Raw genomic sequence first — 25807 nt, 5'->3', positions numbered from 1 at the left:
TCCCATCACATCACATCGGCTCCGAGAAGAAGGCTTACGGTGTATTGAGATCGTCAAGCGGGCTCTACGACTTCCTCCGTCATAGTCACGCCCTATAGTTTCCCTCCCCGAGACCTGTTCCACCGAGTAGCTAGCCATGGCCCAGCACGCCGAGGCGTCGACGATTCCTTCGGTCAAGGATCTTGCCAGCAGCGGTATGTCACCCTTCCATATGAGAAGACTGCATACCCTATATTCGAGACCACATCCCGCGAGGATAATAGCCCACGTTCTGGTCGTACCACAGACAGCCAGTCGACCAACGTCATTGGATTTGCGCTCGTCCTCTCACTGACCCTTTGAAAAATGCAGAAGCATCCAAGCGACGCGCGTGTCTCAACACCGTCCTCGCATTCCTCAATGAACAGAGTGCCGCGTCGCCACCGACGCCGACCGAGTGCCTCCAGCTCTGGCGCGGCTTCTACGTGGGGCTGTACATGCACGACAGCAAGAACGCGCTCTCGGTCCAGAGACTCGCCGCCGAACTGGCCGGGACGCAGAGGATCATGGACGAAAAGGACCGCGAGCTTTCTCGTTCCGCCGCCTCTTCCGGAGTCCCAGACAGCGGTCAAGACCAGCACTCCCACCACCATCACGACCCGTGGCTCGACGTGTGGGCGAGCGCCTTTTGGGAAACCGTGTGTCGGGAATGGGCCTCGATCGACCAGTGGCGCATGAACAAGGTGCTCCTGCTCGTGCGTTTCTTCGTGCGGGAGATGTTCAACATCGCGCTCGGCTGGGCCGCGCCGAACAACGACGAATCATCAGCGGCCGCGAAAGGCCGGATCGCGAGTCAGCTCCAGATCCTGGAGTCCTGGCCGCTCAGCCCGCGCGAGCGCAAGGTGCCGGACGGACTGAGGCTGCGCGTCCTGGACGTCTGGGTGGACGAGCTCGCGGGCCAACTCGGCGCAGCCCAAAAAGCGGTTGACGAGGCCGGGCAGAGTGACGGCGGTGACGGCGGCGACGGCGGCGCCAAGAAAGCGGCCCTCCTCGACACCGCCAAAGCCTTCATGGCGCCCGTCCAGAAGCTCAGTAAAGAAGCTCTCAGCAAGGGAGTCAAGGTCAGGGCGAAGGAGGCCGTCCAACTGGCCGAGGAGAAAATCTCGGGATGAGAGACGCAGGGGCGCGTCACCTCTTCCTTTCCATCCTCCCAGATTATCTATCCACTGTCCCGGCGCAGTATTGCTGGACAATTGACCGTCTCGGATTCAAAGAGAGCGGGACATCGCCTCTACTACTCCGTACTCTCCAACCTTCAGTGGTGTGTGGCTCACGGAACCGTGATCCGGAGATAGCGCCAGCCACGGATGATTGTCGATTCTCCATATTTGATCAATCGGCCTTGCGCAAACAAGTTGTTCCCACCAACAACGGCGTTCTCAACATGACGGGGGAAAACGGTCCACGAATCTCTAGGTCTGGAATCTAGAAGGCTGAACACAGGAAAAGGAACATCACGTCTAGAGACCGCAGATGGCGAATCTTGTCAGCAAGGACATCACCAACTCGAGAGTGGTCGATAGCACCTAATGGGGGCTTCGAGGTCATATACCAAGACCGGACGACGACTCTACAACAGCTCAGGAAATCTAAGATCCTTTCAGTTTTGAGAGCATCAAAAAAGCCAAAGATCGAAATTGTCCGCCGGAGGGCAGGGGCAAAATTATGTCAGAACTGTATCCACGCACAAAACAAGAATCATTCATGGTCCACAACTCCTCGCCTGCCAGATTATGCAAACCAACAACCAGAAAACAGGTCCTTTGACAATGAATGTTTAAAAGTTTTCAGCTGGAAAAGACAGCGGGCTGCCACCAATTCCCACTCGCCTTGTTGTCCTCCTGTGTGGCTTTCTCGTGATCGTGATCGTCGCTCGCGTCCTTTTTGGCTCCGTCCTCAGTCGCTTCAGCGCCGACAGTGGGAGAAGAGGAATCTATCAAATACAGAATCGCAGAAATCAGTACCAAAATCCACAAACGCTCGAGATTGAGACTTCAACCAACGTTGAATCAGAAGTTGAATCAGAAATTGTAGTCGCATTACACCGTGGAAATGCCATCAACCAGTCTCACTCATAGAATCACGGAAAAAAGACGTACCAACTCCCTGATCGCCTTCGCCTTCTCTGTCCCCTCCGATCTGCGGTAGCTGTGGTGCCTCTGTAGAAGTTGGGGCGGCAGTATCATCAATCACAGGCGCAGGGGCCGGTTCCGACGAGGAGGCTTCGTTGGGCGACTTGATATCCTCCTCTTTCGCGTCCTGCAAAGCGCTTTCCCCTTCCTGCGAGATCTCCTGTTCCGAATTCTGCTGTATAGTGCCGTTCGGCTCGGCTGGAGATTCTGCTGCTGCTGCTGCTGCTGCTGCCGCCGCTGCCGCCTCGGCGGCCCGTTTCCTTTCCAATTCAGCCGCTCTAGCTTGTTGGCGCTCCCAGTTCTCCTTCCTCGCCTGCTCGTCTTTTAGTTTCCTGCGACGTTCCACCTCATCCATGCCGCCCGTCTTCTTCAACTTCCCTTCTTCAACAAACTTTTCGACCTCGCGTTGGAACTCGCCAACCTTGCGACTTTCCAACTCGCGCTGTCGAACTTTCTCTGCTCGCTCTATTGCTTCAAGGCGGCTTTCGTGATTCGGCTGCAAAGCCCGAACTTCATCCAGCATACCACTTTTGGCCTCGTGGGGGTCCACATCCGTGTCAAAGGCAAGGTTTCTAGAAGGCTGGCGACCACTGCTCGCGTTCTGCAGGTTCTGCTGCTTTGTAGCTTCCTCCACGAGCTTGAAGACACTTGTAATATCCTCAAGGTCCCCGTCGAGGTCATTCATCAACTCATCCTGCTGAGTCAAATCATCTCTTTCTGTCATGACGACTTGTAGTTCTTGCTCCCATATCTTGGTCCAGATAGGCTTCTCGCGCTTGACAAAGTCTTTGACTTTGCTGAGTTGTTTCGCGGCTGCACTGATCTCCTTGCTGATATCCTCCAGTTGTCGAGGAAGTGGCCTGACTCCTCTGGTGACGACGTCCTTGCGCAACTCTTCGACAATATCTGACAGATCGTCGACGCGGTTGACAAGAGCCTCGGAGTCGTCAGACAGTTGTTTTTTACCTTCATTGATATGGGCCCGACCAGCGTCTCCTTTATATGTGGCATTGGCAGTCTCTGCAGCAACCGCCTTGACTTTTGCCGCCTTGGCTTTAATGTCGCTCATGGCTGCAGTAAAGTCTGAAGACATCGTCGAATACGTCTGGCGTAATACTGCGATCTCTCGACGAAGGCCCTGTATTTCTTGCAGAGAGGACTCGGAAGACGGCGGAGCCGTGAAGTTACCAGAAACCAATGTCGGAGTCCGCGCTGGGTGCTGCGCAGGTATGGCAGACATTCTTGCCATCTCCTTGGAGGTTTCGAGCTGTCGATCCGCAAACCGCTGCATCATTGTACTCTGGCCTTCGAGCAATGATCGGACACCGTCCAGAGTTCTCTGAAGCCCGCCCATGCCTTCATCGATATGCTTTTTGACTTCATCTAGCGCTTCAACATTCAGCACAAGTACGCTTCGGTCCTTGACGTCCGACAAGTCTTCCAACTCATGCCTAACGCCGGAGACAGGATCTTGGACATAGATCTCGGGGAGGTCCACTCCGTTATGCTGAGTGTTCCACGCGAACTTCTCAATGAACGCAAGTTGCAACCTAGCAATAGTGAGTTCGTCGTAGCCGTCTGCGAGCACAAATTTCTTAATTTTGCTTCTATACTGCAAGAAAAGAGTCAACTCCTTGCCTTGTTGAGGTGATGAATCAGACGCGGGAACTTGCGATCGTGGCGGCGTGTAGTTCTCAGGTAGTCTTCGTTGAACTGTCTCGGGCGTCTTGACTTGTTCTGTATCTACGTACCCTTTGTGCTCGGGAAGCGGAAGCGCCACTTGCGAGTCGAGTGATATTGTTGCTTGCAACTCCTCGGGTGGCGGACTGAGAGGGCCGTTGACAGTTGCTCCCATCAGCAAATTATCTCCGCTGCCAGAATCGGATTTCGGGACCGGAAGATACTCATCCGGGGTTTTCACCGTTGGACTATCAAAATTGAGAGACTCTTCGGGTTGTTTCATTGGCGGCACTTCCTGCAGAGTTAGGACCGGGGTCTCCTCTCTCTCCTCCGAAATGCGTTGAGGCGCCTTGACAGTACCGCTCCTGCTGGGCGAAACATCTCCTTGACGAAGAGACTTTGCTCTTGACTGTTGGTAGGAACTTCTTGATCGGACGGCAGTCAGGGATTCGCGCACTTCCTTTCCCCTGTTCGGAATAGGGGAATTTTGAGCGGCGGGAATGACCGGGACACCATTAGGAGAAGCACCCAAATGCTTCTGAATTTGGTAGGCCGAAAACCTTCTTGAGGCCCGTCTCTCCAGATCTCCGCCACGCTGTAATCTAGTGAGGGCATCTGCTTGCTTCGGCGGGGGCGGAGGAGGATGCGGAAAATTGATCTGAGGAACCGAAGGAGACCGGTCAACGTCCTGATAAACAGGTAGGTTAGGAGGGTTTTGCGGGGTACCCGAAGATATAGTCGAGCCGGAATCAGATTGAGGTAGTTGGGGGGCGACATCCTTTCGCATGGAGTGTCTATTTATAGACGATCGGCCTGGCTGTTGCACGGCCGAAGTGTTTGCAGCAATCCATGGCTGGTCGGTTGTTGCGTTATTTTGAGGCGACTGAGCACGCATGCTTCCAGAGGCACTGGGTATATCGTCAAGAATATTCGTGAGCCCAGTCTCATTGCTTCCTGTTGTCGAAATGCTAGGCTGTCTTGCTGGAGTAGTAGGCGGTCTCGATTGCGTTGTCGCAGAGGCTTCCTTCGTGGTTCGACCGCGTAGTCGGCTCTGCTTCCTCTTGAGGCCATGTAGGAGATTTATAATGATGTCGCGGATGCGAGGCAAGTAGTTATCAAGAGCCTGGGGTGACGCGGGTTGGCTCAGAGTGTCTTCGAGGATGTTTCGCAAGAGATCAGGAACAGGCCCGAGGTCGGAGGTTTCGACGCCTATTGAATTGAAGGCGCGGCATGCCAAATTGAACTCGTATCCCAGCCGAACATAGACATCCGACACCTCCTCTTCCTGCGCCTGTCCGCGCGACCACTGTGTCAAAGTTTCTAGTAATTGTTTCGTGGCGACGAGTAGATGAGTGACGCTCTTCTCTATTTGCGATATTTGCTTGTCGGGCTGCACAATGCTTCGGTCAGAGCAGAGATCTGCAGCGGGAAACAAGGGACACTCACATTGGCGCTCCTCTGCGAGCGGCCAGAACCCGAAGACGACCTCGTTTGAGAGGCGGAGCTTGTTGTAGGATTCATGGCCGAAGGTTGAGCCTGGGAATACATTGCGTCGGGGAAATCTTGTTGTCGACGCTGAGACTGCGAAGGCCGTTGGGCTCCTGTGATGGCGGATGACTGCATCGTGTCGTTATTGGATAGGTGTTGATTCCCTCTCGCCGGACATGATTGAGAGGGCTTCTAGTGTGTCACTTCGTTCGAAAAGATTACATGGTGGGTGGAGGAGACACCGGGTCCGCTGGTAGTAAAGGGGAAAGCGACGAAGAAGGTGATGGGGGATTAGGTAGAATTGGGATTGAGATGGAGATGGAGACAGGAGACGGGCACAATGGGTGCGTTGGAGAGCGATCAGCGTTGGTTTCTTTTCCTTTTCCCTTTTGGTGCCCGAAAGCGCGACGGGCGGCGTCTGGGGGGGGAAGGAGAAGCTGCCAATGAGGCGCTTTGCGCCAAGCTAATACTTAGCCAGGTGCTTTGGCCGGGCCTCGTAGGCGCCGCCACGCCTAATGACTTCTCGGCCCAGCTACTGCACGTCACTGAACCCTCGCCGCTTTGCTGCGGCTCGGCTCACCTTCCGTTCCCGAGACTCCTGAAGCCTCCCTCAGCCTTGGCATTCATCTCTATCAAATCGACTTGCGTCTCTAGATACCAAGTACGGAGTACAGAGTACTTACTCCCCACAGGCCACGCCATCGTCGACCGTAGATGAAAACAATCCTGCTAGGGCCCTCGTCTACTTCTACAGGCTCATAGCGCGCTCCTAGTCAATGTTCTTTCCATTCTCATTCCCTGCCGGCGGATCAACCTCACCACGAATAGCCATACTGCACCTTGACCAATCATCATTGCCGCCCAGTTTCTCCCAACACTCGTATCGACCCATCTCATCTTCCTTCCGATTCAACGCCGCCATTGTCTCTGATCCATAGCACATCGCACTCTCTCTCTCTCTCATTGTAGGCGAGCCATGGGTCCCCGCCGTTGATGAAGGTTATCCAATGGCGTCCCATCTGCTCTACTGCCTTTGCTAGCTTGTCTGGCAAGAGGTGGTTGTACGTCTGGAAGAGAAAGGACAAGTCCACGGCGTGATATGCCATGCTCTGGAACAGGCCAGGAAACGAATTTCCATAACGCATATGATAGCAGAACGCCTTCTCACCTCCGAAAGACCTTGCAATCTCATAGATGTCGCGGCCAAACTCTGCGTCAGTGCAGAAAGGTTCAAAGTGGATACTGCTTGCTCGCTAGAGAAGTCTGAGAGATTGTAGTAAGAAGTCATACGCTCTACGACCTCAGCAGGGAAATAGGAGGAGAGCAAGGAGCAGATCTTATCTGGTGTCCAGCCAGGTTTGACGATGCGCAGGCCCCAGATGATACCCTGTAGCAGAGGTCAGACGTGTTAAGCCAAGGTAATAAAAATGGATCAGAAGTAGCTGCTTACTTCTTTCTCACAGTCACCAATGATGATTCTGCAGACGTATGGGTCGTACTGCTGGTTCGCTATCGTCGATGAGCGGGGAAGTTTATATAACTACATGCTATGTGATGTGATGTGGCTGCCGCATTAAATTACTTCTAAGCACTCTCCAACAAGCCTTCTTCCGGACGGCATCCTCGTCCATCTCATAGGTACTATTAACGAGGGATCCTATCGGCACCTGTAGACACCTACCTATATTAAGGTTGAGGTTTACCTTGCCATAGGTAGGTAGGTACTCCGTACTCTCGGAATGCTTACTTCCTGATGTTCAGCATGTATACTCCTATCTATCCTCAGTCCATCAGGAGCGACTTCTTCGCTCTGTATGTGCACTGCTCTGAGAGCTAGAGTCCTATGGAAACTGGGCTGGCAAAACGAGTTGTTGGTTGCACTCGTCATCCTGACATGACATGGAGCATTGGAGCATTATCGCTTGTTGGGCTGAGTGACGGAAAGCGACCGAGACTTGCACGACTCGTTGACTCTCTTTACGCCATCCCCCCACACTCGCCTTTCTCCCCATTCATTTTGCCAATTCCGACGGTTTCCGCTGCATTGCAGCCCCAAGGCTCCCCAGCCTCACCATCCGAAGGCGGGGAACGCTGATAGCCGCATTGGAGGCCCGAGGCTCCGACGGAGGTCCTCGCGAGAGAAAAAAAAAAGGCAAACGCATTGAGAATTCTCGAGAGTCGCTGTCGGAGACAAAGAAAGGAGAAGAGGAAAACCCAGATCATTGTCTCCCTCGGGAGGCCTCGCTATTACTTGCATCTAGTCTGCTAGCGCTGTGTGTCACAGTCGTCCTTCCCTTCCGTGCGGGGGATATTGTAGACGGCGACGGCGACGACGAAAAAATGGCACAGACGACGAAACTCGTGTCGGTCGATCAAATCCTGGCGCACAACACGCCCGAGGCCTGCTGGCTAGTAATCGAGGACCAAGTGTGGGACGTGTCCAAGTTTGCCCCCGAGCACCCAGGCGGTGCATCCTGTAGGTTTTACCCCTTTTGATTGCTGAATATTCCTCTCAGCCCGGACCAGCCACTGACGATATCTGTTCCTCACTCTAGTAATCTACAAGTATGCCGCGAAAGATGCGACCGAGGCATTCTCTGAAATCCACTCCCTCTCGATACTCTGCGACAATCTCCCCCCGGATTGCTGCGTGGGAATGCTAGACCGATCCTCCATCTCGGAAAAGTGGAATCAGGCTCAAGCGCAGAGGCAAAACCAGGTCGCAAAGTCCCTGTCGACTTCTGCGAAACCGCCTCTGCACTCCATTTTGAACAGGTACCTATGCTCTTCGACCCCCCTCTTCTCTCTTTCCACCGTACATTCTGGGAAAGTTTGCAGCTGACCTCAAATTCCCATTCTCCAGTTACGACTTTGATGCTGCCGCGGCGGCCTCAGCGCCCAAGAAAGCCTACACCTTCTACTCGACCGCCGACACGGATTGTTGGACCCGAGACGCCAACGAGGCCATGCTCAAGCGTATCTGGTTCCGACCGCGCGTCATGAGGGACGTTGAGGTGATCGACACTTCGGGGAGCATGCTGGGAATCCCCATGACGCTTCCGCTGTTCATCTGTCCCACGGGCCTGGCCAAATTGATCTCGCCGCACGCCGAGAAGGGACTGGCTCGGGCGGCCAAGGCGGCAGGAATCCTCGAGATTGTGAGTCCCAGCTGCGTCGAAAGGAACGGTCGATCTATTCCCAGTCCTCCTTCTTTTCCAACCCATGGTTGTTTGTAGTCGCTCGTATAAAGCTGATTGATTGTCGTAGATCTCCACCAGTGCGAGCTATCCCATCGATGAAGTTGTCGCTCAAGCGCCAGGCTACCCCTTCTTCCTGCAGCTCTACATGAACAAACAGAGGCAGAAGTCGGCCGACCTGCTGTCCAAGGCCCGGTCGATGGGGTTGAGGGCCGTTTTTGTGACCGTGGACGCGGCGGGCCGGGGGAAGCGCGAGTCGGACGAGCGGCTGGTGGTCGACGATGTCATTGTCAACCCCGTCACCGGCGAGCAGATCAGGGCGGACAAGAAGGGCGGCGGATTGACGCGCACCATGGGCAGCTATATTGACCAGAGCTTGAACTGGGACGACATCGCCTGGATCCGGAGCCAAACCGACCTGCCCATCATCCTCAAGGGCATCGGTTGTGCCGAGGACGCGAAACGCGCCATGGCCCACCACGTTGACGGCATCCTGCTGAGCAACCACGGCGGCCGCAACCTGGACTACTCGCCGCCTTCGATCCTCTTGCTGCTGGAGATGCACCGCTGCTGCCCGGAGATTTTCGACAAGATGGAGGTCTACGTCGACGGCGGCTTCCGGAGGGGCGGCGACATCCTCAAGGCGCTCTGCTTGGGAGCAAAGGCCGTGGGCATCGGCCGAACCTTTCTCTATGCGCTGAACTATGGCCCAGAAGGCGTGGCGCATCTTGTGGAGAGTACGTTGCTTCGGGGTGCAGACACAACTAGCTTTCTGCTCCCTTCCCCCCAATTTTCTTCCTTGCTAATGGCTTCGCAGTCCTCCGAAACGAGATGGAAAGTGCCATGAAGCTGATTGGAATCCGAAATCTCTCCCAAGTCCATGGAGGGCTGGTCAACACCTCAGACGTCGATCATCTGGTGCCGGACAGCGCCAACCATCCGTACGTCAAGTGGCGACCGAGTGCCAAACTCTAGGCTCCCGCATCGTTCCAGGAGCGCGTAAGTGATTACTTGGGACCGTGGTGTGCCTTGCCTCGCTTGCATCACCTCGGTGAACTGCACGTAGGAAGGGAAACACGTCGAATACATCGAATTATATAAACACCTCAAAAAAACACCCTGATAGATTGGCACAGAGACTAGCTATGTGTAGAATCTAGATAGGCTAGTACCGGCTCTGCAGGTATTTGGAATATGAACCAGTGGCGGTTTCCGGTCAAAGATCATTTGGACGCTCTCCTTTCAGCTTTGATATTGAGAATCAACATAACAGCCCCACGATGGTACCGGCTCATCTTCTCTTTATCTTGATTTTCCTCTTCTCAGCCCCAGTGCCAGGTTTTAGTTGCCCTATTTCAACAAGGTTTCAGTCATCTCAGTGCTTCCCTACACCCAACCCTGAGAAGCGGGCTTTACTTACGCAAGAGCGTTGGGAATTGAGGAGATGAGCATGGGAAGGAGAGAAACGCACGAGATAAATAGGATACACTGCCATGGGGACTAAATAATCACGGTGGTATGGGGGCTAGGAGCAATCCTTTCCGTGGTATTCCCCATCCGATATTCTCTACAGGCAGTACAAAAGACGCACGCTATGACGATCATGCCCGGATAGTACCATATTAACCACAGGACGAAGCTGAACGAGTCGTAGGGCAGTTCGGCCATTGAATTCACTTGTGGGCTCTTCACAATGGAGGATTAGGTAATGAGCAGCCGGTTTTTGAATGGTGAGATGTATTTCTATTGAAAATGGGTGATAATCTTCGCTTACATTTCGGGAGACGTCAGCTAGATTGCGTGAGGATGGTGGAAGGGGCCAGGAGGAGCGATCTTGACATCGAGGGAAGAAACCATTCAAAAGCGGCGGCACCGACCGCCAAATTCGGCGGACATTTTCTCTGTAACCTGCGCTGAGATGTAAAGAACGCCGAACGTGTCATTGCTTACCATGTGATAGAGACGAATGGCGGAGACAGAAGAAATTGCGGGGTGAGTGGGGCTGCGGAATCCGGGGAAATGTCCTCCTTCGCCTGGCGGGAATCCAATGTTTCGCCGGCTTCCCTACAGAGACTGCTATCGGCACAGTCTTACCCCGTGCCAATCATGTGGAAAGTGACACACCGGGCTGAGTGCTGGGATGGCCGTCGGGCGGGGGGCTTGTGTGAGCGTCTTCAAGGTCGGAAGGGGTTTTGGTAGTTGTCATGCTGCGTGAGACAGAACAGCACAGCCTGCGGGGAGATTCGACAGCGTCGACAAGATGCCAGGTACCGTCGAAGAGCCACTCCAAACCTCCAAGAAGGCGCAGGATCCCATTGACATCCAGAAGATCTTCCACTACACTGACCTCGACACCTCCAGGCCCACGCGCGTCGAGGATCCTTACGACTACCAATGGGGGTTCGGTAATCGTTTCCAGAGTGAAATCATCCCTGGTACGCTGCCCGTTGCGCAGAATCACCCACAGGTACCGCGTTTCAACTTGTATACCGAAGGCCTCACATCTTCCGCCTTCGCCGCAAGCAGAGTTGCCAATGCGAGCACCTACATGTACCGTTGCCGGCCCTCGGTCGCGAATCACGGCTTCCAGGATGTCGTGCTAGTGTCGAGAGCCCATCTAGAAAGCTGCTTCTTGTCCGTCAATCCAAAGGTCAAGATGAACCCGGCACAGATCGAATGGGCGCCCTTTGACCTTCCTCGGGAAGGCGTGGAGATTGATTTTGTGGACGGCCTCCACGCTCTAGGTGGATCCGGAGATGCCAACATGCGCGACGGGCTCGCGCTGCATGTGTTCATGATCAACGCCCGGATGACGCGGAGGGCATTTCTGAACGGCGATGGAGAGTTCTTGATTGTCGCCCAGCTAGGCAACCTGGACATCCAGACGGAGATGGGCAAAATCTACCTCCAGCCCGGCGAGCTCTGCGTAATCCCGCGCGGCATCAAATTCTGCCTAAACCCGGCCGACGGCACGAGAGAGGCGCGAGGCTACGTCCTGGAGGTCTGGGGCTCACGATTCGAGCTGCCGGACCTTGGCCCCATTGGAGGATATGGAAACGCCAACGCACGGGACTTTGCATATCCCGTCGCGTACATGGACGATCCGGAGGAACTGCATCGGGACTGGCATATCGTCGAGAAGATCAATGGAGAGTACCATGTCTTGATGCAGGACCACAGTCCGTTCGACGTCGCGGCGTGGCACGGCAACTGCTTGCCGTACAAGGTAATGCCAGGTCCTACACTTCCGATACCCAAGAAATACTGATCGTGTGTTCTCATATGCAGTACGACATGACCAAATTCGTCGCGCAGGGTAGCACATCCGTCGACCATACAGATCCTTCAATATGGACCCTTCTAACCGCACGCTCGCGCGACCCCAACGTGCCGCTCGTCGACTTCATCTGGTTCGGGCCGCGCTGGGATGTCGCCATGAACAGTTTCCGGCTGCCGTATTTCCACCGCAACAGCGCGAGCGAGTTCATTGCGAACATCTATGGTGCTTCGGGCGGGCGGAGTGCCAATTTCAGACCTGGAGGAGGCGTCTACGAGGCTGGCCACACGGCGCATGGCGGGTTCGGGGACATTTATGTTGCTGAAAGGAGAAAGAAGAAGAACGAACCTAGGATCCTATTTCAGGGTAGGTGGTGAATTGTGCAAGGAGATCCCTTCTTTTCTGCCGATTCTTCTCCCAATTCTTGAAAAGTTGACCACGCCTCCCAGAGAATCCCTGTCTAACAGATAGACAGGCATGATGACATTCATGATCGAGTCGTCGCGGTCCCTCCTCTTCACCGAATGGAGCCGCGCGCACAGCACCACGGACGCCACCCCGCCAGAAGTCTGGGACTCGGTGCCGGACCAGTTCTCCACTGATCCCAAGGTGCGGGCCCTTCTGCAACGGGTGAAGAAGCAAAAGGCCGTGAGGAAAGCCGAAGACGAGGCGTACCATGATGACGAGCGGCTCCACGAGCTTTTGGGCCAAGTCGCTGTGGCGGAGCAGAATGGGACGGGGGCGGTAAACGGGACTTCGGTACATGCGTCCGCTGAGGCGATTCCTCCTGGGATCGATGCGTAGGACAGCGTGGGAATCCGAATTTGATTAGCTCTATCTTTCGCAATAGGCGTCTATGAATGCTCTCCATGTTGGTGAGGTCCCTGATCTCAATAGCGTCTCCGTGGAACATATGGGAGCTAAATGCGACATATCATGTCTTGTATTCGCGGCCGATCGAGCTGTGCCAACATCTGAAGTCCTCGAAAAGCTGTAGTCGGCCGTCAGGAGAATAGTACGCTATACAGTCTGTTTTACTAATACTCTTCCAGCGTCATGCTCCCTGAAATACTCCTCACATTCAACCTTGGAATCATACCCAAACAGCCCGTCGCTCCAACTCTTGGTCGTCCTGCCCGCAACCGGCTCCCACTGCCACGCCCTCACCTGCGTCGGGTCCTTGAGCCTCTCGTCCCGTGCTCGCTGCTCTGGCCCGTCCGGATAGTGGTTCTCGATCTTCTGCTTGCGGGCATTCTGCTGGATCTGCGTGGCGCGGGAAACCCGCAGGTCCTGAAAGGCGGGACCGACGCGGTCAAGGGGCAGGTGAGCGAGGCATTCGGCCAGGACAGCGCCGTCTTCGATTGCCTGCGATGCGCCCTGGGCCAGATATGGAAGCATTGGATGGCATGCGTCGCCGATGAGGACGGCGTGCCCGCGATGCCAGGAATCGAGCGGGTCGAGGTCCTGGAGCTTCCACTTGACGATGGAGCCGGGGTTTGCATGGAAGAGGATGGTGCGGACACTGGTGAGCAAGGCCAATCAGTCAGCGACGTCTGAAGAGTATTAGAAGAGGTTAGAAGCGAGGGTAAGAGAAGCGAAAGGGACTTGACAGACGCTGGACACCAGTCGCTGAAGTTCCGCCGCAGTTCGTCCACGTCTGCTCCTAGTTGCTTGTGCTCGTCACCCAGAGAGCCGTCGTCGGGAAAGACTGCGACGCAATTGAAGAGCTTCTCGCCGCGGCTGCCTATCGGGTCAGCAATTGTTCCTTGCATCGCGGTCGATGCGCGCTCTTACAGAAGGGTTCCGATGACATGTCTCCCTGGTCCCCACCACGCAGTTGCGGCATGGCCTTCCACCAACGGCGCAATCACCGGATCGTCCTTGTACTGTTCAATCTCCAAGGCGAATTGAAAGGCGTAGTCTCCAGTGGGCAGCGCAGGGACCGGCTTCTGCGAGATGATGTCGCGCATCCTGCTCCTGACGCCATCAGCCCCGACGATGAAGTCGCTGTCCAACACCTCTCCGGAGGCGAGAGTCACGCTCGCCTTGACCACGTCGGCATCGACCACTCTCGACCCCAGCCTGATCTCAATCCCCAAGCTCTGCACCTTCTTCAGCATGGCCGTGTGAAGGTCTGCCCGATGGAGCATCCACACGGGCGCGGCGTACTTCTTGAGCGCCAAACTCGGGTCCATATGGACCTCGCTCAGCACCTTCCCGTCATCCCATCTCAAGACCCTCGAGACCCTGCTCTGGACAATGACATCCCTTAGATCCTCTTCGAGGCCCCAGCGGAGTAGTTCGCGCGTCGCATTGCTGGAGATCAAGACTCCGGCACCGATTTCCCGGAGAACCGACGCGCCTTCGACGATGGTGACGCGGTGGCCTGCGCCGTGGATCGCGAGTGCGGCGGCGAGACCGGCGATACCGGCGCCCACGATGATCACGTCAACCACTTGGGCGTCGACGGCGTGGGGAGACATCGTGCTTATGAGGCTGGGTCACATCGAGCTGCCACATCTGCCCATCCTTTGAACTATCAATCTGGCCTTGCGGCTTACGCCATTACGCGGCTCATTCTGTCACATGTTTCGATTCGTGCGGATTCACCTAAGAGACTGTACGGTACAATATTGTCGAGTCCGTTTGCCGTCTGGGGAAAGACGCGAGCCGGGGCAGAGTTACGCAGACGTTGTTCTTGTGGGGTTAAAATTATGCCGACAGGGCGCCACCATATTCCAGACCATTTGACGAGTACCGCATTGCGTTACTAGCAAAACCCTAGCCTATGGTTGACTTAATGGTATCAATGGCGGACCGGTGCCCAGCAAAGTATCGGGCCGTAAAGTCGTCTTGATCCAGGGCAAGTCGAGCCCCAGTGAAAGCGAAGCCACTCAACGCTTCTACCATGTCACCGTCGCGTACAGAGCCTCCCACCAACCGCCTTCGCGTCGTTGTCGTCGGCGCGGGACTTGGCGGCCTCGCTGCCGCCATCGCCATTCACCGGACTGGGCTCGCAGACGTACAAGTGCTCGAAGCTGCGTCCAAGCTCGGTGAGCTGGGGGCCGGGATCCAAGTCAGTCCAAATTGCTCGCGCCTCTTGATCCGATGGGGCGTCGACAAGTACCTGGCCGACAATGTGGTTCTCCCTAGGTTTGGCAGAGTCATCCGGTGGCAGAACGGCGAGGTCTTGAGCCAGGCGCCCATGATGCCGCAGATTCAGGAGAAGTACGGCTTCCCCCACTGGCATGTGCACCGTGCGGACCTGCATGAGGCTCTGAGGAAGAAGGTGGAAGAGCTGAAGATCCCTATCACAGTCAATGCAAAGGTCGTCGCGGCGGACGTTGACGGAGGCAGCGTCTCGTTGCACACTGGCGAGAAAATCGGCTGTGATTTTATTGTCGGCGCGGACGGGCTACGGTCGACGATGCGCGAGGTGTTACTCCAGGGCGAGGACGCAGCGCCGCCTTTCGTAACGGGTGACTATGCCTATCGATATACGGTGCCCACCGAGGACATGGCGGACGATCCTGTACTGGCGGACTGCGTCAAGGTGCCCATGGCCATTGGATGGTGGGGGCCACGAATGCACGTTGTGGGATACAAGTTACGGAGTGAAACCATCTTCAACGTCGTCGCCGTCTTTCCCGACGACGGAACTATGGACAACACCTACAAGATGGAAGGTGAGATCGAGCACTTGAAGCAGCTGTACGACGGGTGGTGTCCGCAGGTCCAGGCCTTGATCCAACGCGCAAGACCAGGCACAGTCACGAAATGGAAATTGATGGATTTGCCGCCATTGCAGAAGTGGCATCGGGGCAAACTGGTGTTGATAGGAGGTCCGTCCGCACCACATTCTCGTCCCTGTCATGACGGGTTTGGATAGACATGACTGATGGAATACAGATGCCTGCCACCCAATGTTGCCTTTTCAAGCTCAAGGGTGTTCGCAAGCCATCGAGGACGCCGCCGCCCTGGCACAATGCCTGCGACAACTGCCCCTTTCAGACGTAGGTTCCGTATTCCAACGAATCCGATACTCACGCGTCACGCAAATACAGAAGTACGCCCGGACACAGCGAGGCAAGAACCACATGCTTGACGGCCCGGAGCAGGAAGCTCGGGATACCGCCATGAGGGATGCGAGTGCAGCGGCCAGGTCGGCGTATGCGTGGAGTTGGGCCGCTGAGGATGGCGAACCGCCGAGAGCTTGGAACGATGGGTTGTTCGGGTACGATGCCGAAGAGGAGGCATTGAAAAGGATCAGGAAACTCGGGTACCCGGTACTCTAAGGTGGAGTAGAAGCTCATCCCCTAACTCGTCGGCCCAGCCCATCATCGTTTCGCATCCTTCTTGGACATTGATAGAGAGACGCCAGCGAGACCGTGTCTTGCGAGCCGATGTTGAAGACAACGACGAGAAAAGTGTTCTATAGCAGTTACCCTACTCTGACATATCTTGCTTCCTGTCTCAGAGGTATCGTCATTTGTAAATGTATTTGCTCGACCTACAGACGCCGCGGCATTTCTATCCCTGTTCACGCTATTAGCTATATCTGACCCGGTGACCGCCTCGTCGCTACTGAGTGACTATTCCCACATTCCAAAATGGCGTCTATTCCGTGTCAGCGGTGTGCCACTGATTTTCCTTTCTCAGAGATACGACGCAGCGGCGACAAGCTCTAGCCGGGACTATCTTCCCTCCTCTTTCAGACAAATGGCGTCCATGTGGAGCAGGGCAAAAGGGATTGCACCGAACATTGTCCCGCACGTGGAAGGTTCAAGAATACAATATTGTGCCGGGGACTTGTAGCTAACCATTCTGGGCAATATCTGGAGGACATGTAATTATTACCGTCTGGGGCCCCAGATTCCACCCCCGCCTTCAAGACGAGGAAGTGGATCAAAACAGTTTTTGTTTCCCTGATCCTTCCTCTGTCCATCTCGTTCTTATCCTTGTAAAGGGTAGCGACTGCTTGAGGCCTCCTCGACAACATACCGTCCGAAACCACGATGGCGCCCTCCCAGAACGAGAGTCTGGCAGCGAACTGGAAATGCTTGCTGGCTTGCCTGCTCATAGCGATGGGACGTGAGTTAGCCCTCTTCACTGTTGACTGCCCAGTTTGCGAAATGCTGCAATGCTGACGCGAGAGAAGCGTTCCAGTATGGGGTCGACTTCGGTCTCATTGCTGGTATTCAAGCCATGGTGGGCTTCAATCAGGTGAGTTGAGTTGGCTTCCCGACGTTCCGTCCGCATTGTCTAGTGATGGGAACATATACTGAGTCTTTTTCTCAGGTCTTCGGCCACAAAGATCCGCTGTCGCCGACCGGGTGGAACCTGAGTCCAGTGACGCAACAGCTGATCTCGTCTTTCATGACAATCGGCGCCGTGGTCGGTTGTGGCTTCGTTGGTGCGTAACCACCTACATTCCTAACACCCTTTCTCTTGTGTCTGGAGAGGACGAAAGATATGGACGCGGTACTGAAGCTCGGCTAAGGCCCTCTATCGACCAAGCTGGGTAGAAAGCAATGCGTCTGGCTCGCAGTGGTATGGTGCTACGTGAGCGACGCCATCATGATGGGCACCACCAGCGTTGCGGCTCTATACGTCGGACGTATCTTGATCGGTATTGGTGAGTGCACAGCTGTGGTCGAGGCCTACATCCAACCTGTACTGACGACAGGGGACAAGCAAATGGCTGGTTCATGACCTTCCCCCAGCTGTATCTTCAAGAAGTCGCCCCGGCACACCTCCGGGGGTTCGTCTACGTCTTCTTCCAGTTCTGGGTCGCGCTGGGCTCTCTGATTGGGACTATCGTTGGTAGGCACACATACGGCCAAAAGGGCAAGTCGAAACCATCCAGCTGACACTTTGGGGTCAAAAAGACAACTTCACCGAGACCATGCCCGGCAAGCAGTCCTACCTCATCCCCCTGGGCATCATCTACATCGTCCCCCTCATCCTCGGCGTCGGCATCATCTTCATCCCCGAGTCGCCACGCTGGCTGTTGACGCACGGCCGGAGAGACGAAGCCCGCCAGGCGCTCCTGTGGCTCAGGCCCGCGGGCGCCAACGTCGACGCCGAGATGTTGGCCGTCGAGACGGCGCACAATCTCGAGATGGAGAGCACGGGCCACGGGTCGTGGACCGACATCTTCACCAACAAGGTCGAGCGGCGGCGGACTCTGCTCTCGCTCGGCTCCCTCACCCTCCTGTCCGCCCCTGGCGCCATGTGTAAGCCCCCAGACCCCACGAGACCTCAACTAACAGCCACTATGTCTGACGATTGTTGTTCACAGTCATGATCATGTACGGGACGTACTTCTTCCAGATGGCCCGAGTCGGCAAGCCCTTCGAGGACAGCTGCATCCTGGCCGCGCTGTCCGTCGTGGGCATCCTTGCCTCGTCCCTGTTCGTGACGCGCCTGGGCCGCAGGACCATCCTGATGTCCGGCATGGCCGTCTGCGGGGCCATGCAGCTCATCCAGGCCTGCGTGTACCGGGCGCAGCCCACGGCCCCGTCGACCGGCAAGGTCGTGGTCGCCATGAACATCATCTACATGTTCTTCTACAACGCCTGCCTGGCTGCCTACGCGTGGCTGGTGGGCGGCGAGATGCCTAGCCTGCGCCTGCGGTCCTTCGTCTTCGGCCTGGCCGGCGTGGTGGGCTTCTTCTGGCCCTGGCTCAGCGTCTTCACCGCGCCCTACTTCATCAACCCGGACAGTCTGAACTGGGGACCCAAGTACGGGTTCATCTGGTTCCCGAGCGCCATGGTCGCCACGGCCTGGATCTATTTCTTCCTCCCGGAGGTCAAGGACCGCACGCTGGAGGAAATCGACGAGATGGTGAGTTTCTTTCCTTTTTTTTTCTTTGTTTCTAGGGACAAACTCGGTGGTTGGAACTGACCAGAGCGCTTTTCCCCCCAGTTTCAAGCCAATCTTGCCGCTCGCAAGTTCAAGGGCTACGTCTGCACGCGGACAACGTTCGGCGTGCGACGGAAAATCGTGGACGAGAAGGGTGATCTAGAGGTTTCCGCCGTCGAGGTGGAGGCCGTCGAGCACGCTGCTCCACCGCATACGTGGGAATAGCAGGCCGAGGACGTTGAAAGCAAATCTTGTGGCAGTTTATACATGCATTATGTTTGGTATGACAGCTGCCCATAGCAGCGGAGAAACTTTGCATACCAAATCATTGGGCGAGTCCATTATAATTGCTCTGAAACCGTTCAAGTACTGTTCCTGTCCAAAATGGATACATGACTTGGTTCACAGGTTTGGAGCATCCAGCGGCTCCGACCCAAGTCCCATGGCCCAGTCGAAGATGTCGCTCGAAAAGATCGCGGCGTCGAGAGTACTCAGTGACGGGCCTGCGTTATTCCCCAGACTCGCGTCCATAATGTTATTGCCTGGACTCTGTCCTTCTGCGATGCCGTGCTGATGGTCGCCTGTAGCAGCGATCCCTCTCGAGATATTACCCCAGCCGGCGCTTCCAATGGACCGACGGGGAACGCTGGGCACGAACTGCGCCGTCTTCTGCCTTGACACGGGATGGGTCGTGACGGGGATGACATGGGTCAGAGGTTCGCTGAAGGGCACGGTGTTGGCTTCGATCTTGCCCGCGTGTTCGGTGAGTTTTTCTGCATGGCGTAGCACAGTACGCAGTCAGTGATGGCCTCTCAGATCATTTACCATTTGTGTCTCTGTGTGTGTATGCGGAAAGCGAAATCACCGGTCAGCCATGGGAGGGGACGGACCTTGCATGCCCCAGTACTTCCCAAACGTGAGCAGCGCCTTGACTATCAGGTCCATGTCTCGGCCTCGGTAGTGGCCTTTGCGCTGGACCAGCTCCAAGAGTCGGACTCGCGCGGCCAGCACCAGCGGGTGAGGGAGGAGATAGTTCCCAGCATGGGGCACGTCCTGGATCACGTACGCGACGTCGAGGATCTCTTCCGCCGAGGCGACACATCGGGACTTGGAGTAGCCGTGCGCTTCTCTGCAGGCTATGGGATGGTGAAGAAGGAGGAGGGCGCTGTGAACTCTTGCGTCAGCAAATGACTTGTATCAATACTTCCTCCCTCGCCGCACATTTACCCTCCCCATTACATATTTGTAGAAATCGAGCTTTGAGCAGAACGAGGAGGCGAAACTGCCTCGACTGACCTGTGGGCAAGTGCCAGCGTAGTCGGGTCAAGCAGGTATTCACCTTCGAGTCGAGAACAACTGCGCCAGCTGTTGGGGAACGAGCCTAGGTACGCTTGAATGAGGTTGTCTATCTTGGACAACTCCTCGCCATTCTCGCTGCTGCTTCGCATCCGACATGTCTGGTTGAAGTCGCTGACCTTGGCGAACAGGCCGAGCGCCTGGATAAACCTGGCAAATGGGCCTGCATCAGTCGCGTGGAGGAGAGAGGTAATTGGCTCAGTGACCGGCCTCGTGGCTGGTCGTGAAGCTGGCTGCCTCGGTTGGGTTGTGATTAGAAACTCTCTACCGAATCGCTGTATCCGGAGGTACTCACGTCGGCAAACCACACCTCATCACTGATGGGGAGCATCACGGTGATCTCCCTCTTGACCGGAAAGCCCATCTCGCGCTCCTGGATCGTCGCCATCCAACGGCTCAGACTCAGCACCATCAGGAACGCCCTCCGTCGGCCTTCCTCCTCAACCCAGTCCACCGGCCGGTCCATCCACCGGTTCGGCCTGCTGCTCTCACCTTCCTCCTGCTCCTCCATCCGCAGCAACCTGAAGGCGCTCGCAAGGGAGAGGGCGGACCCCACCGTCGTCAACGCGTGCACCGAGGAGTTGGGCATCCCAATCTCGTAGATGGCTTGCAAGATCAACGCAGTGAGGGTGCTCATGTCCGGGTTGATAAAGGTCGCCTGGGTCGACTGCTTGGCGAGGCTGTAGAAGATATCGGACTTGGATGCTAGGGAGGGACTGTGGCGCGAGGCCAGTGCGAAGACGGACAAAGACACGTGTGCGTCCTTGTCGACGCGGAAGCCGGGCCTGTACAGGATGGGCACAAATGGGTGGCATCGAGTGAAGTAAAGAGTACAGCTGGACAAGCATCATCAGCTCGGTGATGTAGACAGAAAGCCCAGCAGGGCCGAGCCGACCTACAGGTTGCTTCGATCCTCTGCGCTGAGAAGTTCTGATATTGCGAGTCTGGCGATATCGAAGGGGTCCTGCATCAAGATGTCATGATCCGAGGGCGCGTACGGCGATGTATGGTCCAGGAACCCAGACGGCAAGATGTCGTCGGAAGAGTATTCGTATCGAGTCGTCGCTTGAGCGGTGGAAATAGGATGGCCGCCGCCTTGCGTCTTGCCGTGGAGGTTGCGAAGCTCATCATTTTCAGCTTGGAGGGCGTCTGTAGCTCTATTCAGTGCGACGAAGACATTCAAGAGTGGTCTGTAGAACCATACGTATCTGAGCCTCCAGGTTTCGCACGTAGCCTCGAGGCAATCCCGTCTTCTTCCATCCCACGTACTCGCACACCGCCTGGCCGTCTTCCTGGCATTGTGAGCAGGACGGTCTCCGGGAGTCGCATTTGACCTTCTTCTTCCGACAAGCCGCGCACGCGATTGTCGTGGGCCTGTTCCCACCCTGGGTCGACTGTCGTCGGGAGACCGGTGGGCGTGCGGGTGGCGGTGGGAAGATCTGGTGGTTGGCCGGTGAGGCTGGAGAAGGCTGCATCAGTCCAGGCCGGTCGGCGACCAGAGATACTGGTCGAGAGCCTACATTCATGCGAGCATTGCTATGGAAAAGACATTGATGGAGGTGGAGGCTGGTAGTCCCTCAAATGTATGTAGATCTGCTGCAACCCCACATTTCCCCATCGCATCGAATATGTACCTCGTAGTCCATAGCCGTGTTACATACTCCATCCTGCTCTGCCGCCCCGTTATATTTCCCCACACTTGGTGCCGGGTTTTTAGATGTTCAATCGCACAAACCAAATCAGGGGCGACTACAAGAGGAGGATATCTCAGCCTTGTTGGCCAGCAGACTACGTTGACCCATAGGATCCAGCCGTAACACGGCAAACAAGTTGTAGCGCGAGTGATATAAGAGCCTAAGCACCTAGATGCAATACCCAAGGTAGGCAGGTGAAGTATGAGTCCACATTTACCCCCTTGGGCGTCGGGGTCCCGTCAGATTCAACCTGGTGAGGCTCTCTTTGCCGCACTGGTTCTCACATTTGATACTGTACATAGGGAGGTAACCCGTCCTTCCGTAGGTATCTACCCAAGATATAATGACATAGCCCGCCTGCGTAAATTACAGTGGACAATAGATGCTTTCGTCACCTCGGAGGTATCATTATTGCCTGCTGGCCATTTCTTTCCGGACATACCCAACTATGCCGTGCTCGTTCCGGGTCCCTCGCGAACGTCGACAAGACATCCACAGAGAAATGCAATCATTTTCCGCCTGACCGACTCGCTACACACCATTAACAGCTTCAGGCCGCAAATGGCGTCCACCACCATGTCCACTCGATTCCCAAGCGTGACGTTATTTCCAACCAGGGTTTCGTACACCTCAAATCCCGCTTTCACCACGACCCACCCAAATCCCTCGAGATTGAGCAGGTACCTCCCGAGAGGATCCTGAGCACTGCTCTTGATGAAAAGGTGGTCCACCCGGTCAATGAAGAATTGCTGCTGCGAATCATTCCCCCGCAACTTCCATAGCGTTGACACCATGATGAACAGCGCGAGAAAATGAGAAGATATCTTGGCATACCTTGGATATTCCCATAGATCTCGCTGGATGAACTGTGCGAATGCCCTGGAGAGTAGGGGAGGATATAAGTTTCCGTCCAACGTCAGCTCCAATGACAGAGACTTGGGCTGAGACTTGGGAATCGACGTGGTGCTGAAGACCAACTTCGAGGGGTCAACGGTGTTGTGTCCTTTGACAATAAATAGGAGGACCTCAAGAGCTTGGTCAAAGTGCTCTTTTCGAAAAACCAACTCGCCGAGTGGCAGTTCGTTCACGATAAATGGCATGAAATGGCTCGTGAGCAGCATTGGAGCGGCTGAAGCGAGAAGAATCGCCCTGAGACCTCCTCTGGCGGCAATGACGGCTTCGTAGGCTTTTAGATGAATGTTTGAGACACCCGGCGACGATGTCCGCGACTCAGCCACCGTCGCCATAATAATGCCGTTGATGAAGTCATCAGAGAGCTGGTTCCCCGCGCTCTCTTCTAGCTGATCCTTCAAGGTGAGGTACGCAATTGCCTTTCGGCGGAAAAAAGACGCGGGCTCTTGGCCTCCTCGGAGGGCTATCATAAGACCTTGCGCAGAGACCACCATCCATTGCAGTACGAAGGGCGACTTCAAGGTGTTGATCAAGCTGACATCTCGAATGGAGCTGAAAATGGCGTCGGATCGAGTCCCGTACAGGACAAAGGGGAGATAAGAGATGTCTGTGGTCCGTCGTTAGCATATTCGGCCTCTATCAACCCAACAGAATTACTGACAGAATTGAAGTAGTTGTTGGTCCTCCCTAGGTAGGTCTGACGGTAATACACAGAAGGGATCCAATATTGACCCAATCTCGCTTATTGGCGAGTCGGATGATTCTCTTGTCCACGGTATGGAGGTGTTCGTATCCGTTGACCGCCTTCGATCGGTCAGAGACCGAGGCTGGCCATCAATTTCGGACTCGGATTCGCCAGGTCGCAGTGGCGATTTTGGGTCTTTTTGGTCGGCAGAACGGTTCTCCTTTGGAAGAAAGAGTTAGGATGTATCTCCCCGAAGTACGTAGCAGAGCCCGAACAACACGGAGCCCACACAGGACATCACAGCAACAATGGAATGCCTCGGATATTCAGCATGAATTCGGGCATACGCACCCTCTGCTTTTTGGGCGGCGCGTTTGAGAAGCGCCACGTAGAGAGTGTTTCGTAGCGACGACTGCGAATGGATCGAGATGCCTTGGTTGGACTCGACTTTGGGGAGGCTTCAGACATGGCAATTTGTGATGCTTTCGCTTCATTGCTGGTTGCAAGGCACGGAAGGCGTAGTCTGGATTGAGGGCCCCGCGGCCATTTCCGCGCGTCCCTTGGTGTTGTAGGTGCACAGGACTGATGTTTCAGCCAACCGACAATCTTCAGGACGGACGTGGTATGCTAGAAATTGGTGCCGGCGATTCGTTTCTCCAGTTGGGGTGTGAATTGCATACGGCCGCCGGAGCAATGATGGAGAACTGCCGTGTTGGAATCAATCCTTCTGCAAGGACGACGATACATAACGCCGGAGAGATGATGGTTGATGAACAAGAAGCTCTCGGCACTTGGCGTCTCCGGCGGCATAAGCTGAAGGAATGCTGGGTCGACTTCGTACTTCGTCAAACACGAGTGCGCCAACCCTTCGTTCTCGAGCTCGAAGTTGAATGTCTCTTTTATCAATCGCTGGCGGCCTAGGCTCTGAGTCTTGCCTGGGATCCCGGTTCAGAACAGGATGAGCCTGCCTCTTCGTCGAAGAGGTGTCACCGTGGATTAACAGGCAGCAGTGAGCGGTCCCCTGTCACAGATTCCTGATCTCTTAGCACCGCCAACACCAGCTACCGACAGTTGATTTGAACAGCAGGTTCTAGACCTGTCGAGCGGCGGCGGGTCGAGCTATGTGCAAACCTTCTGTTTCAAAGCGGCTTTTGAACGAGTGAAGCTGCCATCTCCTACTAGGATTTTAGGCGCGTTGTACCGCAGAAGCGAAAGGGTTGGTGGCCGCTCTCCCCTTGGGTTGTATGTCTGATGGGCGCTACTTGGTGCTTTGTCTGCTGCAGAGATGATCTCGAGGATTCGGGATGCTGGCATGGAAGCACCAAACCTCGAAATCGCCGTTCGATTTCATACAACGACGGCGTCTACCTCGACCTCGACCAGCATGTCGCCGTCGATGAACCCACCCCTTCCAAGCACCACCATGGTCGCCGCACTACCCATGCCCTCTTCGCGTACTCCTGATCCAAAAACCTCTCTATACGCCGTGCCGACCATGCTGCAGTCCTCCTGCCTGGCCACGAACATCCGCACTCGACACACATCTTCTAGTTTTCCACCCAAGCTCTCCACCGCCCTGACGCATTCCATCATAGCAGTCTTAGCCTGCAAGTACGCGTTCCCTGGATGTTGGAGCTGCTGCGTTTCAGGGTGAATAGCGGTAGTCCCGGACACAAAAATGAAGGGTCCGCGTTTGACCGCCCGGTGATAGCCGATTTGTTTTTCGTACGGATTGCCTGTGGTGTACAGTGTCTTCGAGGCCGACGCTGTCACCGACATGATAGGATTTCGCGTGGACAAAGGTCGGTCTTGACGTTCTGCAAAGCGACACCCCGGAGTGGAGGCAAAGCAAAGAACAAATTTCGGACCAGCTACAAGTATTCGCGGTTTTTGAGAAAGAAAGCAATAGTAGTGGAGCTCTTAGAGTACCTCGTACGGTTTTTGTATCTCTGCCCGAGAGGTGGGGCGCGCCCTTTGTAGAATACTACCTGGTTCTGGTTCTGGCGTACTCGTATACACGCGCAAAGACGGAAGAACGACAGTGAGGATTTCTAATCCTGGGGGCAGGCTTCCCGACGTGAATGCCTCCGTTGTCGAACAGCTCACACCTGGATATCAGAACATTCGGCCTAGGGACAACTTCAGTCAGATGTATGTGCTCTCGACTTGTCCTTTTGAAGATTAATGCTTTATGGTAGCGATCCATTAAAAGCCGACGTCTCTGATACACACCCTGGCCTGAAAATGATATCGAGATGGGCGATGATTGATCTGTGAGGGGCGTAGATAAAAGAGAAAGTACGAAGTACTTACTGTACACTTGTAGATCTCTATTCCTGCCCATATAAGTCCGTTGCATCTCAAAATCCTGGGACATTACTACGAAAACTCAAGCAGATCACTGACAAGGCTGAACACACCGACGATTGTCTGGTGGTGACAACGCCAAGCCCCGACGAGGCTGTCAATTCCGAGCCGCAGTC

The 25807-nt window shown here is 55.3% G+C and overlaps 7 protein-coding genes across 10 annotated transcripts; 2 read left to right on the top strand and 5 right to left on the bottom strand.

Annotated features, from left to right (window-relative positions):
* The first annotated feature begins 4 nt into the window (after positions 1-4).
* On the top strand, positions 5-2293 carry PV07_02963 (uncharacterized protein). The gene is made up of 2 exons (XM_016389620.1): positions 5-194; positions 352-2293. Exons 1-2 carry the CDS (start codon positions 137-139, stop codon positions 1149-1151), a joined length of 858 nt encoding a protein of 285 aa, XP_016251522.1. The 5' UTR covers positions 5-136; the 3' UTR covers positions 1152-2293.
* On the bottom strand, positions 1644-5676 carry PV07_02962. 2 transcript variants are annotated; one of them, XM_016389618.1, is made up of 3 exons: positions 5298-5676; positions 2139-5241; positions 1644-1972 (listed from the first exon to the last, which is right to left on the bottom strand). In XM_016389618.1, the coding sequence occupies exons 1-3, from the start codon at positions 5472-5474 to the stop codon at positions 1827-1829; spliced, it is 3426 nt and encodes a 1141-aa protein (XP_016251520.1). In that variant the 5' UTR covers positions 5475-5676; the 3' UTR covers positions 1644-1826. The 2 variants fall into 2 exon arrangements, with proteins under 2 accessions (XP_016251520.1, XP_016251521.1); XM_016389619.1 differs by having other exon boundaries at positions 1644-5241.
* Positions 5677-7502: 1826 nt separating this feature from the next.
* On the top strand, positions 7503-9511 carry PV07_02961 (uncharacterized protein; the record flags this gene model as incomplete). The annotated part of the gene is made up of 5 exons (XM_016389617.1): positions 7503-7815; positions 7895-8114; positions 8203-8497; positions 8607-9273; positions 9354-9511. Exons 1-5 carry the CDS (start codon positions 7680-7682, stop codon positions 9509-9511), a joined length of 1476 nt encoding a protein of 491 aa, XP_016251519.1. The 5' UTR covers positions 7503-7679.
* Positions 9512-12747: 3236 nt separating this feature from the next.
* Positions 12748-14296, bottom strand: PV07_02960 (uncharacterized protein; the record flags this gene model as incomplete). The annotated part of the gene is made up of 4 exons (XM_016389616.1): positions 12748-12804; positions 12858-13335; positions 13428-13553; positions 13608-14296. 4 exons carry the CDS (start codon positions 14294-14296, stop codon positions 12748-12750), a joined length of 1350 nt encoding a protein of 449 aa, XP_016251518.1.
* Positions 14297-19079: 4783 nt separating this feature from the next.
* Positions 19080-21559, bottom strand: PV07_02959 (uncharacterized protein; the record flags this gene model as incomplete). The annotated part of the gene is made up of 6 exons (XM_016389615.1): positions 19080-19450; positions 19568-19842; positions 19974-20266; positions 20329-20869; positions 20933-21182; positions 21238-21559. The coding sequence occupies 6 exons, from the start codon at positions 21557-21559 to the stop codon at positions 19080-19082; spliced, it is 2052 nt and encodes a 683-aa protein (XP_016251517.1).
* Positions 21560-22035: 476 nt separating this feature from the next.
* On the bottom strand, positions 22036-24028 carry PV07_02958. Of its 2 annotated transcripts, XM_016389613.1 has the most exons (3): positions 23676-24028; positions 23301-23544; positions 22036-23246 (listed from the first exon to the last, which is right to left on the bottom strand). In XM_016389613.1, the coding sequence occupies exons 1-3, from the start codon at positions 23790-23792 to the stop codon at positions 22174-22176; spliced, it is 1434 nt and encodes a 477-aa protein (XP_016251515.1). In that variant the 5' UTR covers positions 23793-24028; the 3' UTR covers positions 22036-22173. The 2 variants fall into 2 exon arrangements, with proteins under 2 accessions (XP_016251515.1, XP_016251516.1); XM_016389614.1 differs by having other exon boundaries at positions 23301-24028.
* A 485-nt stretch (positions 24029-24513) lies between these two features.
* Positions 24514-25690, bottom strand: PV07_02957. Of its 2 annotated transcripts, XM_016389612.1 has the most exons (3): positions 25638-25690; positions 25261-25453; positions 24514-25195 (listed from the first exon to the last, which is right to left on the bottom strand). In XM_016389612.1, exon 3 carries the CDS (start codon positions 25101-25103, stop codon positions 24672-24674), a length of 432 nt encoding a protein of 143 aa, XP_016251514.1. In that variant the 5' UTR covers positions 25104-25195; positions 25261-25453; positions 25638-25690; the 3' UTR covers positions 24514-24671. The 2 variants fall into 2 exon arrangements, with proteins under 2 accessions (XP_016251514.1, XP_016251513.1); XM_016389611.1 differs by having other exon boundaries at positions 24514-25453.
* Positions 25691-25807: the final 117 nt, after the last annotated feature.

This window comes from Cladophialophora immunda (genome assembly GCF_000835495.1).
Source record: "Cladophialophora immunda strain CBS 83496 unplaced genomic scaffold supercont1.2, whole genome shotgun sequence".
Taxonomy (NCBI): domain Eukaryota; kingdom Fungi; phylum Ascomycota; class Eurotiomycetes; order Chaetothyriales; family Herpotrichiellaceae; genus Cladophialophora; species Cladophialophora immunda.
This window is presented reverse-complemented; position numbering and strand designations above follow the sequence as displayed.

Excerpts from the sequence above, each read along its gene's own strand:
- PV07_02963 (XM_016389620.1), top strand. The coding sequence starts at position 137 with ATGGCCCAGCACGCCGAGGCGTCGACGATTCCTTCGGTCAAGGATCTT. Across the intron at positions 195-351 it reads CAAGGATCTTGCCAGCAGCG|AAGCATCCAAGCGACGCGCG; the intron begins GTATGTCACCCT and ends TGAAAAATGCAG.
- PV07_02962 (XM_016389618.1), bottom strand. The coding sequence starts at position 5,474 with ATGCAGTCATCCGCCATCACAGGAGCCCAACGGCCTTCGCAGTCTCAG. Across the intron at positions 5,242-5,297 it reads GCTCGCAGAGGAGCGCCAAT|CCCGACAAGCAAATATCGCA; the intron begins GTGAGTGTCCCT and ends AGCATTGTGCAG. Across the intron at positions 1,973-2,138 it reads CGAAGGCGATCAGGGAGTTG|ATTCCTCTTCTCCCACTGTC; the intron begins GTACGTCTTTTT and ends TGTATTTGATAG.
- PV07_02958 (XM_016389613.1), bottom strand. The coding sequence starts at position 23,792 with ATGTCTGAAGCCTCCCCAAAGTCGAGTCCAACCAAGGCATCTCGATCC. Across the intron at positions 23,545-23,675 it reads CGCCGCCCAAAAAGCAGAGG|GAGAACCGTTCTGCCGACCA; the intron begins GTGCGTATGCCC and ends TTTCTTCCAAAG. Across the intron at positions 23,247-23,300 it reads CCAACAACTACTTCAATTCT|ACATCTCTTATCTCCCCTTT; the intron begins GTCAGTAATTCT and ends GACGGACCACAG.
- PV07_02957 (XM_016389611.1), bottom strand. The coding sequence starts at position 25,103 with ATGTCGGTGACAGCGTCGGCCTCGAAGACACTGTACACCACAGGCAAT.